Here is an 18,342-nt window from a genome sequence, read left to right as displayed (position 1 = left end):
CCAGATGTGCCCGCGGGCCTCACACCTTCCTTGTGGCAGCTCCTCATCCCTCTCTGGGGTCTGGCCAAGTGGCCAGCAAAATCACCACCAACCAGAAAACTGCAGGGAGTCGAGCTTCTGGTTCCCTGGCATTTGGCGTTTGTAGAGAATCATTTGGAAAACCCTCTGTCCCAGACTCTGTAGTTGAAAAATCTCCCCCAGATGTATTAGGTTGCCATTTCTGAAGGTCAGAAGTGGACCAATTCCAACTTCATGGCATTTTGGAAGAAGGCAAAACTATGGAGATGGTAAAAAGACCCGTGGTTGCCAGGGGTTGGGGGAGGGAGGGGGCTGAACAGGTGAAGCACCAAGGATTTTTAGGGCAGTGAACTTATTCAATGCTAAAGTCACGGTGGATACATTTGTCCCAATCTATAGAGAATAAAACACCAAGAGTGAGTCCTGATATAAATTATGGACTTTGGGTGGTTATGATGTGTCAAAATAGGTTCCTCAGGTGTAACAAATGCACTGCTACTGCGGGAAATGTTGATTATTGGGGCTGGTGGTGATGAGTATATAGGGGCAGGGGGCAGGAGCATTCAGTCGTGCTGTGGACCAAAAAGTTCTCTAAAAAGAAAGCCTAATAAAAGAATTGATGAAAATCAATGAAGATCTGCCATCGGCAATTTCATATCCTTCCATTAAATAGCAGGCCTTCTGGCCTTTGCAGCATACGGACTGGACACAACAGATCCTCTTTAGGACAGACAGGTGGGGACAGTGACATGAACAGAGCAGACAGAGGCATGGAGACCGAGTCCTAGCAGACTAGCCCACGGTTCTGAGATGTTGTCCTCAAAGAAAACCCCACACAAGCTATTGGGTTACCAAAATTCATCATCCCATCAGAGAGATGAATTTCGCCACCAGAGGAGAGACTGGTTAAGGTTTCACCTGAACTATCTGTGTGAGGAGAGAAGGTAGAGGTCCCAGGAGGCACACATAGTGAAAGAGATGAGGAAACTGCACATCACTAGCAGATGGGAGGGAAATGGAAGGAGAGGGGTGAGAGAGAGCGAGAGCGAGAGAGAAGAGAGAGAAAGAAGAGAGAGAGAGAAGAGAGAGAGAGAAGAGAGAGAGAGGGAGAGAGAGAGAGAGCAGGGGAGAGAAGCAAACATACGACATGGGGGCTCCGACATGGGAGCTGCACATGCGGTAGCATGAATGCAATCTGGCAGGCAGCGTGGGCATGTGTACTGGAGACAGAGATTTACACGGGGAAAGGGCACCTGCTAAAATATTTATAAATTTATCAAGAAAACATGTTTTTAAAATGAAAAATAAACAGATGTACAAGTGCAAGTTGAGAGAAATACATTACGCAAGTTTGCAGAAGCTGAGTGGCGTGCCGGAGGCAGCGTGGGGGTGGGGAGCGAATGTGTGCGAGCCGCAGACTCACAGGGCGGACTGGCCTGTCCCTGCCTGCCAGTGTCGTCCCTGCCACCCGGATGCGGTGAGTGGGCACAGCACCGCAGCTAGAGGGTACGGATAGGAGACAAAACACCCAGGGGGTCTCCTTGCAAAACAATCTTACGTTTGTGGCTGTGCAACCCGGATGGCCAGGAAGACCTGGAGGTCTGCAAAGCTGGGGGCACACCGCCCAGCCCCGGGAGGGGCGTCTTGGGCTCAATCCTGCCACATCATCTTGGCCAAGCCACTGACCCCCTACTAATCTGCAAAATATCCCGGGCCGCTGTCAGGGGGAAGAAGATGAAACGCTGCTGTGACGGTGTTTGGCTCTCTGCAGGAAAAGCTGTATAAATCAAGGCCCTGGTTACAAGCGTGAAGCCCTAAGTCACAGATACACATTGATGAGCACAGGACACTCTCATTCGACAGCAAAACGCAGCATATTATTTAAGAAGCTTCCAAAAAAGGTGGGGAGGGGTGGTGAGAAGTAGGAGGTGCCCTCTCCATTTTTCAACTGAACAACATTAAGCAAAGTGCTCTAGATATCTGCCTGGTGTGTGGCTTAGACTTTATTATTTGTTCAGTATTACAAAAGTACATGGAAGGACAGAATTCTAATTACAAAAAATACACAGAAAGGAGTCTAATTACAAAAATCAGGTGTGTCTCAAATACGGGTGATGACAATCATTCTCCACAGGGCTGAATGACCATGGACATGTGCCCAAGGTCCTGACAGGTCGTACTGAGGAGGCTCAGGCTTGCCTGGGTCCCTCCCTAAGCCCAGTAGGCTTTCAGAAGACCCATGTTCACCAGCAGCAATGTCTTGCCCCCTTATGTGGCTTAAATACAAGTTGTTGTTGTTAAAGCACCATTAAAGAAAAATTTGAAAGAAGGAAGGATTTCATAAACCCACAATCTGGTCCCAATTTCAAAGAAATTTCAGGGCAACAGACATTTCCTGAAGTTTCCACTGGGCCTGCACTAGAGACTGAGAGGTGATCTAGTCACTGTCCTGTTGTGAGGAGCGTACCATCTCGGGCCAGGGGCTGGGGAAACAGACACACACAGACGATGCAGGAGTGCGGTGATAAGCATGAAGCCAGAGGTCAGATCAGGGCTCCAGGGGTGGGTTCCCAGCCTCAGCAGGGACTCAGGGAAGGGGTTTCCTAGAAAGGTGGCAGTAATCTGTGTCTCAAAGGATGAAGGATGAAGTTAGAGAAGAAAATGGTCAAGAAATGTCCAAGGTAGAGGGGAGAAAGCAGAGGCACAAACACAGAAGTATAAACACAGATGACAGGAAGTGCAAAGAGTTTGATGTTATTAGGGGTAAAGTTCAAGGACAGGAGTGGAAGGTGATGCTGGAGGTAGCTACACACTGAACCTTGGAAAGTACGAATGTGTTTTAAGAAGCTTGGGCTTTATTTTCTAGGTGATTTAACCACTGTACAAGAGAGGATTTCCCCTGCTTGGTGGGAGCTAATTTACTTTTTATTTTATTATTTTTTAAAAGTTTATTCACGTATTTGAGGGGCGCCTGGGTGGCTCAGTCGGTTAAGTGTCTGACTTTCAGCTCAGGCCATGATCTCACGGTTCATGAGTTCGAGCCCCATGTCGGGCTCTGTGCTGACAGCTCATAGCCTGGAGCCTGCTTAGGGTTCTGTGTGTGTCTCTCTCTCTGCCCCTCCCCCACTCATGCTCTATCTCTCTCTCAAAAATAAATAAAACATTAAGAAAAAGTTTATTTAGGGGCGCCTGGGTGGCTTAGTCGGTTAAGCGTCCGACTTTCGCTTGGGTCATGATCTCGCGGTTCATGGGTTCGAGCCCCGCGTCGGGCTCTGTGCTGACTGCCAGCTCAGAGCCTGGAGCCTGCTTCCAATTCTGTGTCTTCCTCTCTCTCTGACCCTCCCCTGCTCACGCTGTCTCTCTCTCTCTCTCTCTCTCCTAGAAATAAGTAAAAATATTAAAAAAAAAAAGAAAAAGTTTATTTATTTGAGAGAGAGTGTGTGAGCACATGAGCAGGGGAGGGGCAGGGAGACAGGTAGAGAATTCCACGTAGGCTCCACAATGTCAACTCAGAGCCTGATGTGGAGCTTGAACTCATGAACTGTGAGATCATGCCCTCAGCCAAAACCGAGAGTTGGATGCTTCACAGCCTGAGCCATCCAGGTGCCCTGGGAGTTAATTAAAAAAAAAAAAGAAAAAATATCCTGAGGTCCTTGATAACAGGTAATATTTATTCATGCTTTTCAAATGTTTTATCTCATTCTGAGGTTCTCATTGGGACAGTGGTTTACCATGAAGCAACGGATTATTATATATATATATATAGTCTGAGAATCCACACTTAGATCATAACCACAGCACATGGCCTCTCTCTTCCTCAGTCTGACACAGACACAGTACATAAGAGGTTTCCAGTATTTGCCCAGGAGAAAGGTCCAGCTGAATGAGGTTGCACTGATTGTCTTCAAAGCTCCAGTCAGGAGCCAGGGGCCACCTGGAGTTACTTTCTGAAGCTTAAGCTTGCTCACAAAGGAGAAGGGGGCACAGAGATCCCAGTGAGGGAAGCCTAGGAGATGGGAGCTTGTTCCCTGAGACAAAATAGTCTCAGGCACAGGGAAGATGTGCCAGCCAGTTGGAGGCAGAATCACAAAATCAAGGACCCTGGGGCTTCAGGAGGTCATGTGGTGTCCTGTCTGGATTCTACATTCTTCTGTAGGTCGCAGGAGAAAGCAGTGGTGAAAATACAAGATTTGGAATCAGACATTTGGGTTTGCATTCAAGTTCTGCCACATAGTGGAGAGTGAGCACACTTCTCTGGGCTTGTCTCCTCCATAACTGGAGATAAAATCGCACCTAAATCATTGGGTTGATGTGAGGATTCAACGTGATCATTTACAAAAATAGTTGAGAATAATACCTGGCCTACACACACATGCAATAAATGTTAGTGACTAGTCCATGCTGAGTGGAAAAAAAGAAAAGACTACCTCTATATGTATGGCTGAAGGATATGAAATATTTAAACCTGATTACAGCCCTGCACAGACATACACAATTGCAGATAGAAGGCTATTCTTTTTGTTGAGAAACTTGCATAAAAATAAACCCAAACTTCCCCAAACGGCGACCCTTCTCTCCACTTCTCTAGCCTTCACTTCTGCAATTCTGCATCAGTCCTGGTCACTCCAGGTTTCTGGTAGCAGCGAACGGGTCAACTCACCAATTTACGGATTTCACATTCTAAATTCTGAATACAGTCCAGTTTCCTCTTGCGGCAGCGCTGGGCCGCGATGCGGTTCTTGCTGCGCCGTCGGACGTCGTGAATGAACTCTAACTGTTCTGAGGTTAGCTTGTGCATCTTAATCATCATCTGGAAATCGTTCCTTGGAAGATCTGTGATTTGATCTACAGGAAAGGGAAGTTTGACCTGAAACCAAGAACAGCAGAAAATGATTATGGTGACTGGCTTTTAGTTTGAATTCCAGCTGGCAGAACATCAAAAAAATGGTAAAACCTCCTTTTAAGAGGACCAAATAGTATGGAAACTAGCAAGCCGAGATTAATTCTTTCTTTTTTCAAATATAAGTAAGATGTAATATTTAGAGAGCCAAACAGCACGTGAACACACAAATTATAATGTGGTTATTGTTCCTGAGATTCTAGAAACAAACAGCATGAAAGATATTGGAAAATGTGTGCTTTTTTCATTGCTACAGCAACTTTACAAAAGACGGTACAGTTAGTTGAAACCTACTTCCATTGAGTTTCAGCTCAATATAAAAACAATGTACAGACAGATATCATTGAAGGAATGATCTAAAAAACACTTGAATGAGGACAGCATCACACACGTCAAAGATGCTGGAAAGATGCAACAACCAGTGTGGTTTTCAGTTATAACAGCATAAGGAGATGCAGCAAGGGAACTCGGATGGGCTCCACCAGGGTGGACTAGAGGAGATCGAACTGGGCTTTCGTCCTTCCACCAGCCAGGAGACCTGAGGTGAGTCACCTTAATTCTCTGAGCCTCAATGTCCTCATTTGCAAAACGGGGTATGCTTTTGAGCTGCCTAAGGCCATACAAAGTTGGGCCCTTTGGCCATTTTCCAAAAATACAATGACCATTCCATCTCACATTCTTTCACAGCTGTTGACCTTCCTCTATCAAGAGGAGGGGTGCCCGTTCCTGCCTCTTGATTGCCACAATGCAGCAGGAGTAACGGTGTGTGGCTTGAGGCTAGGTCATAAAAGGAGTTGCAGCTTCCTCTTAGGCTTCTTAGACTGCTTTCTCTGGAAGAAACCAGCTGCCATGCCTAAAAGACTCTCAAGCAGCCCTGTGGAGGGCCCAGGCCCACAAGGAAAAGAACCGAGGCATCCAGCCAACAAACAACTGGCATTGCCTTGCTGGTCACGGGAGTGAACCACCCAGGATGTGGATTTTCTAGGCCCATGCGAACCTTCAGATATTGAAGCCCCAGCCATTGACTTCAGCCTCATGAGATATCCCAAGCCAGAAGTGCTCAGATGGGCACTCCTGAGTTCCTGACCCACAGAAACTGTGAGAGATGCTAAAGGATTTAAGCCACAGATTTTGGGGGTGATTTGTTATGCAGATAACTGATGCAGATACTATCAGCAGCAAGATTCAACTTCTAAACTCTTGACAAACAAAGGCAAATCACCATTATCCAAGGAGAGGAGGTGAGTCTCTGGAGGGATGGATCTGTGTCTTACTTATATTCTGTTAAATGCACAGGTTTGAATCTTCCAGTAGCTTATCACTGCCCTCTCCAAGATTCTTAGTGATGGTGCAGGGACGTCAGGGTTCAGTTCTGGTCCTCTTTCAGCAAAGGAAAGTTGCATGCCTATTGCTTGACCAAGAGACCAAGTGTTTCCCAGATCAGATTCACTTAATTCTTGCTCACGTTAGTGTCTGCTTTAGGTGGACCAGCAGATGGCGCTATAAACCTATACTTTCTACAAGAGCCAGCCCTGCGCTGTCCAGTGCAAACAAGAGCTGTAATTTTTCCATTTCCAGTAGCCGCATTAAAGGAAGTGAAAAGAAACAACAGAAATTAATTTTAATAGTGTATTTAGTTTAGCCCAATAGGTCCAAAATATATTCAACATGTAATTAATATAAACATAATTGAGATATTCTACCTTTTTGGCACTAAATTTTCAAAACCAGAGGCGTATTTTGCACTTAACACAATTCAGAACTAGACACATCTCCAGGGCTCGAAAGCCATGTGTGGTGTGTGGCTACTGTGCTGGATGGCACAGCTCTAGAAGGTGGAACAAACGGTCTCAAGCAAATTTGAGTCACCGGAAAAACAGGACAGTCTGGGGTTAATTGATCAAAGTAGTTTAGGTTGAAGAAACCAAGCCCTCGTTAATATTCAGAGGCTGCAGTGTTATGTCTGCGTTGTTCAAGGGAATGAGACGAAGATACTTGATTATGAGCTCAGGCTTTTTTCTTTGATTGCATCAGATGCTGGGAGATGAGTCTAGATGCTGGCATTTATGGTTAGTTAATCCCCATGCACAAAGGCGGTCACACTACATGACTTTTCTGTGGCTGCACACAACTGCTTTGTCAAGCTACTTCAGAACTCTGAGCCCGCTGGACATGGCATTTGCTGAGGGCTTCCGATGGGTGTCCTGATTCAACTTCCGCATGGTGAACTCTGTCCCATGACACCTTAAAATTTCGGCCCAAGGAAGCAAAATCGCAGCAGCGTACATTACGCGACACTCAGCCCAGCCCTGCTCTGACTGCTGAAAGGCCGGCAGCCAGGGAAAGGGCTTTGTCCACGGGCTGTGTTTGCACAGGGCTTATCATGATACGAAGAATGTTTGATTTCCTTTTATACCCTTCGGATAACAAACAGACACTCCAATCCTGGACAGTGCCTGACTCGCACCAGGGTCTGCCTGTTGAGGACACGGAGGTTTCCACACCAGGCAGAAGCCCTGTTTGCACAACAGAGGCTGCTGCACTTCGGGGCCTTGTGGAGTCTCTCCCCCTGCTGACACTAGAGCCAGTCTGCTTCTGCTCTAAATCCTGTTTAGTTATTTCCAGAAAGAATACATACCTACAGCTCAGGCCACAGGGAAAGTCAAAGGCCTTCTAGACCAAGAGCTACTGCATTTAAAATCATCCAGACAGTGAATGTAAAACACCAGCAAAATGGGACAGAGGTTGACAGGAAAAGGGAAAATCAACAATGCTCGTTTCAAAGTCCTTGAAGCAAAAGGCCATATAAAGTTTCCACAGAGCTGTTGCAACTCCGGCTGCTTTTTAAAGAGGTCAAAGGAAAATAGTTAGCTATAGACCTACTTCCATGTGAAAAAAAAAAAGAAAACCCAAACCCCATCACTCTTATTTCTTTTTAAAAGGCTGTGTTACCCCTCAAGCAAGGGAGATCTTACACTGTCTCCCAAGAGGGAAGTCCCCAAGTGTTCTTGGAAAGGCACAGCGGTAACTTTGCCACGACCACTTGTTATTTTCAGAGTAGGAAGTAAGTTCTAAGCCCATGGGCATCTTCCCTGGAGATAAAGAGCAGCCACATCCCTGTGGAGTTGGGAGAAAATTCCACTCTCAAGCATGTAGGCACCAAACACTCCCTGAGTGGGGCTCAAAAGTCAGCTAATGTAACATGGCCTTAGAAGGTTCAAACATTTTGAGAGGGCGCAGGCCCTTCTCCCTTTCTTCTGGCAAATTCTTATGACCCAAATAGGCCCTATAGGGCTTGACATCTTATTTACTGTCCCTCCACACACTTATTCTTCCAGGATTTTATTATACTTCTCAGCCATGGTTTCATTTTGATTCACCGGACCCTCCTAAACAGTGCACAACACCCAACCTAACAAGAGGAAATGTCCTGCCGGCTCCCACTGCCACCTGTCTGAATGCCTGCTGGCCTGCACTTATTTTCAGCCTACTGCACGCACAGGAGGCTAAGCATATCAGACACCTGAGGCTAAGTGGGCTGCACAGAAGGGGAGGGGCCCAAGGGATTCTAGGTACTGATTTCTCACAGGTCCTGCCCATCCCCACCTCCTACCCCCACTGTGGTTCTCAGTAGAGACTCTGAAAGACAGGGGTGGCCACTAAGTCAGCGAGCCAAGGGCCCAACAGGGCAGCAAGGGCCCGTGCTACGGCTTACACAGTTTGCTACTGCTGATTCACTACTTACTCTCCTCTGCCCTCTGGAGCACAACCGGATGAACAGGACAGAGGACTTCCCAGTCCAGCCCCTGCACTGGACTGCTAAGCAGTGACCAGAGTGGAGTCAGACTTTCCGGGGGCTCCAGCTCATAAGCCATCAGTGAACTGGTGTGCTGCAGTGTGCTGAGGGACCTGGGGCCCAAGGGACCCGCAAATGTGGGAGAAAGCTATGCCATCTAGATGGTAAATGAAACCTAAATCCTCCTCCTCCAGGGCCTGAGCAGGGGTGCCGTGGGACCCCGCGGTACCAGAGCCTCCTCTCACCCAACAGAAATCAGCAGCTCCTCTTCTCCACCCCATTCTGCGGCCCAAACCGCCCCCCCCTTGCTCCCAGTTAAACAAAACTACCATTAAAAATTATGTAAGAAATAGAACTTCTTGCAGAAAATTCAAATATGGGACAAAAGAGGAGAAAAGAAATCCCACCCGCAAGCAGGGACTATCTTGCTCTGGTGGACTGCCCTCTGATCTCTGTGTTCTCGCATCTTTATTAGAGCGCTGCGGGAGGACCACAACCACCTCCTCTTGCCATGCCTCTCAGCACACTTCCCTTGCCTGGAGCTGCTGGCTGCTCACGGGAGCTACGGGAGAGGCTGACAGAGATGCAAAGGCTGTAGGAAAAGCCGAAAACAAGCATTTCCCCTAGAGGTCCCGGCCGCAGCTGGTTTGTGAATCTTCTTTCCAATCTCCTTTCTTGGTTTTACTACCAGATGCTGGAAATACAAGCCACAGGAGTCGGATCACACTAACAGTACCCTGAGGCTCAAAGCCTTTAACACCTACGCTCTTACAAGACCCTCAGATCTCTACACTGTCAGGGGAGGAGGCAAGGTGCCCATTGGGCTGATGATTCAGTGCTGTTGGCAGGGGGACAGCCAGGTCCGTGCTAGACAGGTGCCAGTGACAGGATCTCCCATCTCGACTAAGAAATGTTCCCTGCACAATTGTCCTTCCACTCTCTATTCTCATGGTCCAATTTCCAGAACAAATGCAGGACATCTGGGATTTAGTTGTACTGCAATTAATTAGCTGTGTGACCTCAGGCGAGCCTTTCATTCTCTCTGTCCTAAAGTTCTTTGAGGATCTGAGTGTGAGAGGAAGATAATACGTGCCCTACTTAGCTTATAGGATTGCTATGAAGAAAAAAATTGGATAATAGCTGGAGAAACTGCTTTGAAAAGTCTGAGTTGCCTGACAAATACGAAGTATTATTGATTCTGTTTATTAGCCCTATCTTCCTTTGTCACATGGTTTCTTCTTCCAGACATAGAGTATGCTGTGGAATTCCAGATGCTAGGAACGTCTTTCTAGACAACACGAAAACATCATTTTAATTAAAATACAGCTGACTTCTTTGCTGCCCAGGAAAGTTTCCTTTTTATTAAGCAGACCAATCACAGGCATTTTAGAAAAGATGCCTGACTCAACGAACCACAAGAATGATTGTAAAAATTTTACATACAACATATGTCTGGAAGTTGGCATGTGGCGGGAAGAGTCAGTGTCAGACACAGCTCTTCTACTACATGTCAGACACGATTTCTTCCTGCCCCCCAAACTGCATAAAAACGAATGTACACACACATTCAACTCTCACACACTTTTATCCCTCTTGATATGAAACATGTTGCTAATAGCCCAAGTCCAATCAATACTTTTGGCTACGCAAATAAAACTGCCTTTCCAATGCTTCCTTGCCAAAACTTACAATTGATTAGAAATGTTTGCGGTACAAGCCCATCTCATGAAGAAGGCTACTACCTGGAAAATGCTTGTGGCTTTTCCATAACTTTCAAATGTTAAAAATGAACCTATAGGGAAGCCTGGGTGGCTCAGTCACTTAAACGTCCAGCTTTGGTACAGCTTTGGCACAGGTCATAATCTCACAGTTCGTGAGTTCAAGCTCTGCATTGGGCTCTGTGCTGACAGCTCAGAGCCTGGAGCCTGCTTGGGATTCTGTGTCTCCCTCTTCTCTACCCGTCCCCTGCTTGCACTCTGTCTTTCTCTCTCAAAAATAAAATAAAACATTAAAACAATTAAAAAAATGAACTGTAAACCAAAACAAGATACCATTTCACACCCACTAGAATGGCTATGATAAAAAAGGTGGACAATAACGAAGTAGAGCTGAAAGTGTGGAGAAGTTGGAGCCTTCATACACTGCTGGCGGGAATGTAAAATGGTGCATTGACTTTGAAAGACAGTCTGGTAGTTCTTCAAAAGGTTAAACATGTAGTTATCATATGATTTAGCATTCTGCTGGGTACACAATGAAGAGAACTGAAAACATTTGTTTACAAAAAACCTGTTCACCAATGCTCACAGTAGTATTATTGATAATGGCCGAGAAGTGGAAACAACCCAAAATGTCCAATGTTGATCAACAGATCAACAAAGTGTGGTATATCCACAGAGTAGATTATTATTTAGCAATAAAATGAACAAAGTCCGGATACATAATGTACCCGCTGGTACATCAATGGCAAGGATGAACCTTGAAAGCACTGTGCTCAGTGAAAGACACCAGACACAAAAGGCCACATAGTCTAAGACCCCATTGTTATAAATGTTCAGAATAGGCAAATCTATAGAGATGGAAGGTAGATTAGTGGTTGCCTGGGTGAAAGGGAGGACAATGACGACTGTCTGCTAATGGGTATAATGTTTCTTTTTGGGGTGAAGAAAATGTCCTGGGATTATAGCGATGATGGCCACAAGACTTCATGAATCATTAAAAACCTTTAATGGGGTAAATGTTACGGTGTGTGAACTGTAGCTCAATTAAAATAAAAACCTGTGTGAGATATACAGAAATAAAATTCAAGCATTATAGAAATACATAGAAAGAAAACGTTCCTTATACTCTTCCCCAACTTTGCCTCCTAGTTTTATCTTATTCTCTATACCACCTTTTTGTTTTGAGAGAAAGGAAGAGTGTGAGCATAGAAGGGAGAGAGAGGGGCTGAGAGAGAATCCCAGGCAGGCTCCATGCCCAGCACTGAGCCCAATATAGGGGTCGATCTCACGTCATGAGATCATGACCTGGGCAGAAATCAAGAGTCAGATGCTGGCTGGGTGGCTGAGGCAGTTGAGCGTCCAACTTCACCTCAGGTCATGATCTCACGGTCTGTGGGTTTGAGCCTCGTGTCCCTTTGTGCTGACAGCTCAGAGCCTGGAGCCTGCTTCAGATTCTGTGTCTCCTTCTCTCTCTGCTCCTCCCCTGTTCACGCTCTCTCTCTCTCTCAATAATAAATAAATGTAAAAAAAATTAAAACAAAGTCAGATGTTTAACTGACTGAACCACTCAGGGATCCCTATACTGCCTTTTTAATACTATGTAGATTTATGAAGCAAACTAGGACCTTGTTATACATATTGTTTTGTTACTTTTTTCACTTAATATGACCTGTTCATTTTTTCATCATAGAAAGTAAGGAGAAAAATTCCCCAAACTGACTTTTTGTTATGGTACACCTAAAAGTCATAAAGAAAAAGACTGAAAACTTGGTCACCTGAAACTTAAAATTTTCTATATGGAAAAAGATTGCCATAAAAATAGAAAGAGTAGGAAAATATGGGAAACATGTCTAATAAAAGGTTAATATTCCTGTATTAGGGATTAGGGATCCTATAAATTGATTTAAAGATGAACACCACAAGAGAAAACTGGGCAGACATGTGAACTGACAAGTCACAGGAAGGGAAATATAAATGGTGCATACCCACCAGAAAAGATGTCAACTTAACTAGTCACCATTTTTTGTCCGTCAGACTGGCAAAAATTAAAAGGACTGGTAACAGCTAGTACCGGCAAGAACAGGGGGACAGGGATATTTATATATTGCTGAAGGATATGTGAATTGCTACAACTTTCTGGGGAAATAGGCAGTATTTCACAAATAAAGCACAACCTTTAAACACTTACGGGATTCTAACCGATAAAAATAAAAGCACCACTACTAAATATGTTCACAAAAGTGTTTATTGCAGCAATGTTTATAAGAAAGGAAAAACTGGAAACAGCTGGACTGTCTGTTGGTAGTGACAGCTGAATAAATTGTGATTTATGGGGCCCATGGATATTAAAGAAGTATGCTTTAACCCCATGTGATTGATGTAGAGGCACGAGCATAGTAGATAGCTCTGTGAGGAAAGCAAGTTGCTGAGTAAATGTCATTAAAATAAAACCCTTAGAGATAGGAATATGTGTTTGTATCCTGTTGTGGGCACAGAGAAAGCTTGTTAAATTTGGGATGTTAGAGCCTGGGGATGCTGTGCTTGATTATTTCAAAAAAGAAAGTAATTTTAAAAGACAGTGGTTGAAAAAGGACAATATTGTGCTTATTTGAGCTTTCTTCAAAGCTGGAGACAAAAAGGATGAGAGAAGTCTGTGTCGATGAGACAGTATAACTAGAACACCTTACAGATTATAAGGAGTGCTATAATACTTTTCTTTTGATCTAACATTTTGGCTCCTTGCAGAGGTGAAGGAAGAGAGGTTGGGAAGGAGCTTGGCCTGTCAGTCTGAAGCACCGGACAGGTGGCTGGCCAGGGGCGAGATCTCTTTGGTTTCTGACTGTAGCGTCTCCTTGGGGTTCAACTGAAGAGAAGTCACCTGGACATCTCACCAGAGCAGATCAGGGCAAAATCAGACCAATAGACGTTGGCCTCTTCTGGATCAGTTCAGTTCAGGAAAACGAGTCACCAATTCATATTGGGTATGAAGCATTTACCTTCAATGTTATTACTGGGGACCACACTTCCCCTGGGGTCAGAGTAACTCCTGGAAGTAAGTTATTAACTCAAACAGGAGCAGTCATGCTGAGTCCCTGAGACCTAATCTCTATTCTAGGAAAACTAAAAGGTCAAACTGGGAAAAACCTTAGTTGTACTCTAACAACTCTGTCTAAAATGCCCTTCTGAGAGGTGCTAAGTGGGATCCCTGGAATGGCAGTTTTGGTAAAGGTTTCTTCTTTCAGTGCTTAGAAATGCAAATAACCTATTATTATTATTTTTTGACAAGTAATAATAAAAATATTTTTAAAGTAGTGGTATTTTTCTTTTTTTAAAATAAAGTTTATTTATTTTGAGGGGGAGAAGGAGAGAGCATGAGCGAGGTGGGGAGAGGGAGAGAGAGAATCCCAAGCAGGCCCTGCACTGTCAGGGCACAGCTTGATGCAGGGCTCGATCTCACGGAACCGTTAGATCATGACCTGAGCTGAGATCAAGAGTCGGGACACTTAACCAACTGAGCCACCCAGGCGCCCCCAGTGGTGGTGTTTTTCAAGGGGAGACTAGTCCTATCCATGACTATTTTATAGGTTGAATGAATCATCCTTTTGATTGATTCATTTTAGAGCTGAAAAGTTTTAAAAGCAGACAAGTGATGATATGGCCCAAACAGTGATATGGCCCAAACACACAGGAAAAACACATGTGCTCTTGTTGGTGGCATTTAATTTGAAGAAGTGACTTTAAACTCTCTTTTGGGACTCGAGAGAGACAAAAGGGGATTATTAGAAACTGACAGTTCCTAGAACATATGCAAATGTCATGACAACACAACCTTTTTAGCTTAACAGTGCTGCTCTCCTTAAGGGAGAGACAAAGACAAAGACATTTGTCCTTTTCTCGACACCAATCCTCAGCAAGATAAATCATTCTGCTGATGAACTGGACCCAGTGACTAGGCTTCTGCATCAAGGGCACTTACTAACAATGTCAGGGGAAAAAAAGAAAACCTCACCTCGATTATGATCGGAGGAAGAGAAATGAGTGAGGGAAGAGAGAGCAAAAGGTTTCCTTGTTTTCACAAAAACTCAGTCCTCTCAGGTCAAGGGCACAGGCACAAGCCTCAGCCCCAAACCTGAGGGGATATGTGCATTCAGACAGGAACAGTTCCCATCCACCTTTCCTTTATAATTTCTTTTAGTGAAATTAAATCCTTTGGATATGTTTCTGTCTTTCTCCATTTTTCCCAGGCAGTAACGGAAGAGCAGGGGCCAGGCTAGCTAGTAGGATGAGGAAGTGACCACAGGGCATCTCTGCAGTTGGCACATGCAGCTTTGGGATCTATTTTCAAAACATGCCCTAACTAAAACCTCATGTGCTCCTTGCCAATCTCGCAGAGGCTGAATAAGCCGCACGTGGCTCTGTGAAAAGGCCCCTCACCCTGTGTGGCATTTCTGCTGTCTGGTTGGGTTAACATCCCTGCTTTACTAGGGGCTCATATCCAGGGAGTACAGACGCGAACTGAGGGCACTGGCCTAATGAGGACCACGCTTCATTTCCTCCTGTGGTTTTCAAATAAGCAGCTCTGAAGAGGGACTTCTCACTGGGTTTGCTCACGCTGCTGCTCCCGAGGCAGGTCTGAGACCCAGGTAGCAGTCTCAGGTTGGTTCCTTGTCAATCAGCCAGACAGTACCAGATCATGACACAGGCTCCCTCAGATCTTTGCAGGGGCCTCTCGTGTTACATAGGGAAAGGGGAACGTGTGGGGCGCCTATTCCTTTCCCTCCTGAGCCATGCGAGAGTTACCCATGATGTGGCTGGTGTTGTTCCTGCTGTCTCCCAGCATCGGTAAGAGGGTGGAACCTTGGGAATTTTTAATCTATAAAGCACATTGCTTTCCGGACGGGCAGAAACTGGTCCTCAACTCCAGTACTCCTCAAAATGACTTCTTGTCATTTGTGGGGAGTTCAGGAAGGGATAAGTTATGCAGTTATGTGTGACTGACTAGGGTGCTCCTGTGGTGACCCTGGGACCAGGATGCATGGTGAGCTGTCTGTCGCCTGCGATGCAGTGGACAAGGGATGGCCCCGGGCTCTCCTGTTGACAAGGGAAACCTAAAGGGTGCCTGGAGAGCACCTGTTACTGTGTGTCTGTCTAGTGTCAGTCAGTTTTGAAAGCGATTCTCCATTTTCTTTCACACTGACGGGGTGCAGTGTAAGAATGAGGGTGAGGAGTAGGGCATCCTTTCAAAGCAGATGGAGAAGGAGAAGGAGGAGGAAGGGGGAGATCTGAAGTATCTCATGCTTTCATGCATTAGACTTAATATATTTTTTTTTTTCCTAATCGGCTTGCCTCTGCTTGTTGAGTACTGATATTTAGATCAAATTTCAAATGCCTTCTAGGACAAACGTGGTTAATTTGGAATGACTCTCAAGCATCCTGCCTCTGTGGGTCGGGGAGGCAGTCACTTTACTGGGACCTTTAATCTGGGAGTGTGGGGCAGGTACAGTCCAGGTAAAGGACCGCAAGAGTGGACCACATGCTTGAATTTATGCGGGTTCCCTACCTCCTGGCCCCTGTCCTGCACAGGACACGACTCACTGTCTGCTTCCGAGAACGATCCGGATTCGTCGCTGGAGTTGGTTCCATAAGACTGCTCACATTTAATTTGGGGCCGGACTTGGTTGTACATTCCATCTCCCATCAGGCCTGGTTCCTGATGTTCTGTGGCAAGGAATCTGGCTCCCTGGGAACAGGGCGAGGAGGAGAACTCACAGAGAGGGAGGCTGCAGGGCGAGCCCCCACTCCCGTCCTCTGCGTAGGAATAGGAAGAACACGAGCTGGAGGTCCTGGTCCTGGTCTCCAAGGGGGGCGAGCGAGGGCAGACTTTGATTGGCACCGGGCAGCTAGTGTTGGGCCGTATCCTTCCCGGCAAATGGTCAGCCATCAGCCCACCGTGGGAGTAGGCCTGTGAGCTGGGGAGGGACTGGCCAGCCCCCACCCACAGACCCTTTGGCACCGGCTCAGAGAGGTCTTTGTCCAAACTGCTTACCCCAGAATATGAATGCACCGCAGTGCTCACTTGGTCACAAGCGCTCGAGGAGAAGATCACACTTCTCCGGTCCAGCTCTCCTTCCTGTTTACAGAGAGCCTCCAACCCGGGCCCCTTGAGGGGCGAGCCCATGGTAAAGTTGGACACGTCCTTCTGGCCCAGGTGGGGCTGTCCATAATTCCCCGGGAAAGGGGCGTAGTCAGTTTTAAGGTCACCCTGAGTGATCCCCTTGTCAAAAGGGCATGCTGAACTCCTGGCAAAGTGCTGCTGAGAGGTACCGGGCAGGCCAGACAACTCCACACTTTTTGTTATGAACAGAGACCTTAAGCAGGAGGGGGAGGACACACTCCCAGATCTCTCCAGGCAGGTGGCCCCGGCAGGGGGGGCGGGGGCAGGGGCAGGGCTGGGCTGTTTCGGGTCCATTTCTACATCCCCTGCTCTGTCCTTGATGTCGGGCTCATCTCCGGACAGGCAGAGCGCGATGCTCTCTTCCTCATTCTCTTCACTGGGCGGCTCACTTTTAATCTGCCCCATGGCAAGCCCCGGCTTGAGGCTGCTGCCAGAGCTATCTTCACTGAATGTGCTTGCAAAACCTGAGGTACTGTGTGATGATGCATTATAGACATTCTTGGTACATGCAAGCTGGTATTTCTTGTATCTGGGGTACTGCCTTAACGCGTCCTTCTCAGAGCTCTCCTTGCTGTCCGGCGGCACATCAGACTCGGGCAGCAAAGCTTCTTCCTTCTCTGCTACTGGGATGGCAGTGGCCTCAAAACTGATGGGATCTGGAAGCATCTGGTCCCTGGGGCAAGCCACCTTGGCCGTGTCCGAGTCCATTGTCTCCTCCTCTTCCTCCTCCTCCTCTCCCGCGGAGTTCTCACGGTCCTCGTGTGGGCGGGGGCACGCAGCGTCCTTTCGGCACACGAACAGGCCATCCTCGCTGTTCAGGAGCTGGGTCTGCAGGAAGCTGAAGCAGGAGTCCTCCAGGTTATGCATGCGCAGGAACTCGGCGCAGCGGATGACCTCGCGGATGTTTTCTCTGCTGAGTAATAGCTTGGCGGTGTAGGCAAACTGTAACAGCGGCCCGAAGCCCCTGGCCGTGACCTGCAAAACAAACAGGGAAATTGCCGACGTTACCATCAGCAGCGCTATTGTCCTGAATCCCTCAACTGAAGCAAGATAACCAGACAGTGCTAATGTCCCAGAATAAAGACTGCAAAGGAGCAGTTAATCTCGTACTGGGTCAGCAATGATTCTGCTTCCAATAATTAGTGCCTGTCTCGTGCACGCTTAGGCTCCACTTCATCACCTGGCACACAGAATTGAAAATCACCAGGGTCAAGTGGCTAAACAAGATGACAAGGGGTTTAGTGTTTACGCTAATGAAATATCCTGGCAAAAATGCACGGTAACAATGGGAAGCCTATTAATTTCCCTCCCCATCAGTCCTGTGGAGAGCCATTCTACATAAGTAAGGAGTGCTGTGACACTTGCTGATCACTTGAGCCAAAGAGAGCAACAGACATTCCTTGTCAGCTACAAAACTGGCAATATAGCCTGTTAAAAACCGAAAGTCTACAGGGGGTGAAGAATAGTGTTCCCTCACTTAAAAAGTTAAAAAGTGGCATTAAAGCAGCTTCTGTCTTTCTCATTCATCATGGTTTCCGGCTGGGACTTTTCAGTCATCGTGTCATCCCTGATCATACAATGATACTAGAGATGATGAAAATCCAAAGCGGTGTTCTCAACAAGAACTCAACTCCCGGTCCATAAAGAATGGGGGTTACAGAACTAAACAAACCAGCTGTCATTTAAATGGTTGAAGTTTGCTGAGTGGTACAGGACACGGGCTATTCCTTTCCTA

At 46.4% G+C, this 18,342-nt stretch overlaps 1 protein-coding gene across 1 annotated transcript in view; it reads right to left on the bottom strand.

Moving 5' to 3' along the window:
• BACH2 (BTB domain and CNC homolog 2) overlaps nt 1-18,342 on the bottom strand; it is a 139,278-nt gene that overhangs the window by 1,082 nt on the left and 119,854 nt on the right. The window contains exons 3-4 of the mRNA XM_039232162.1: nt 15,993-17,582; nt 4,679-4,885 (exon numbers count right to left, since the gene is read on the bottom strand). Coding sequence (XP_039088093.1) covers nt 4,679-4,885; nt 15,993-17,582 — 1,797 coding nt within the window. The remainder of the gene's footprint in view (nt 1-4,678; nt 4,886-15,992; nt 17,583-18,342) is intronic.

The sequence above is a fragment of the Hyaena hyaena genome, unplaced genomic scaffold, assembly GCF_003009895.1.
Source record: "Hyaena hyaena isolate Hyena2069 unplaced genomic scaffold, ASM300989v1 scaffold_66, whole genome shotgun sequence".
Lineage (NCBI taxonomy): Eukaryota > Metazoa > Chordata > Mammalia > Carnivora > Hyaenidae > Hyaena > Hyaena hyaena.
This window is presented reverse-complemented; position numbering and strand designations above follow the sequence as displayed.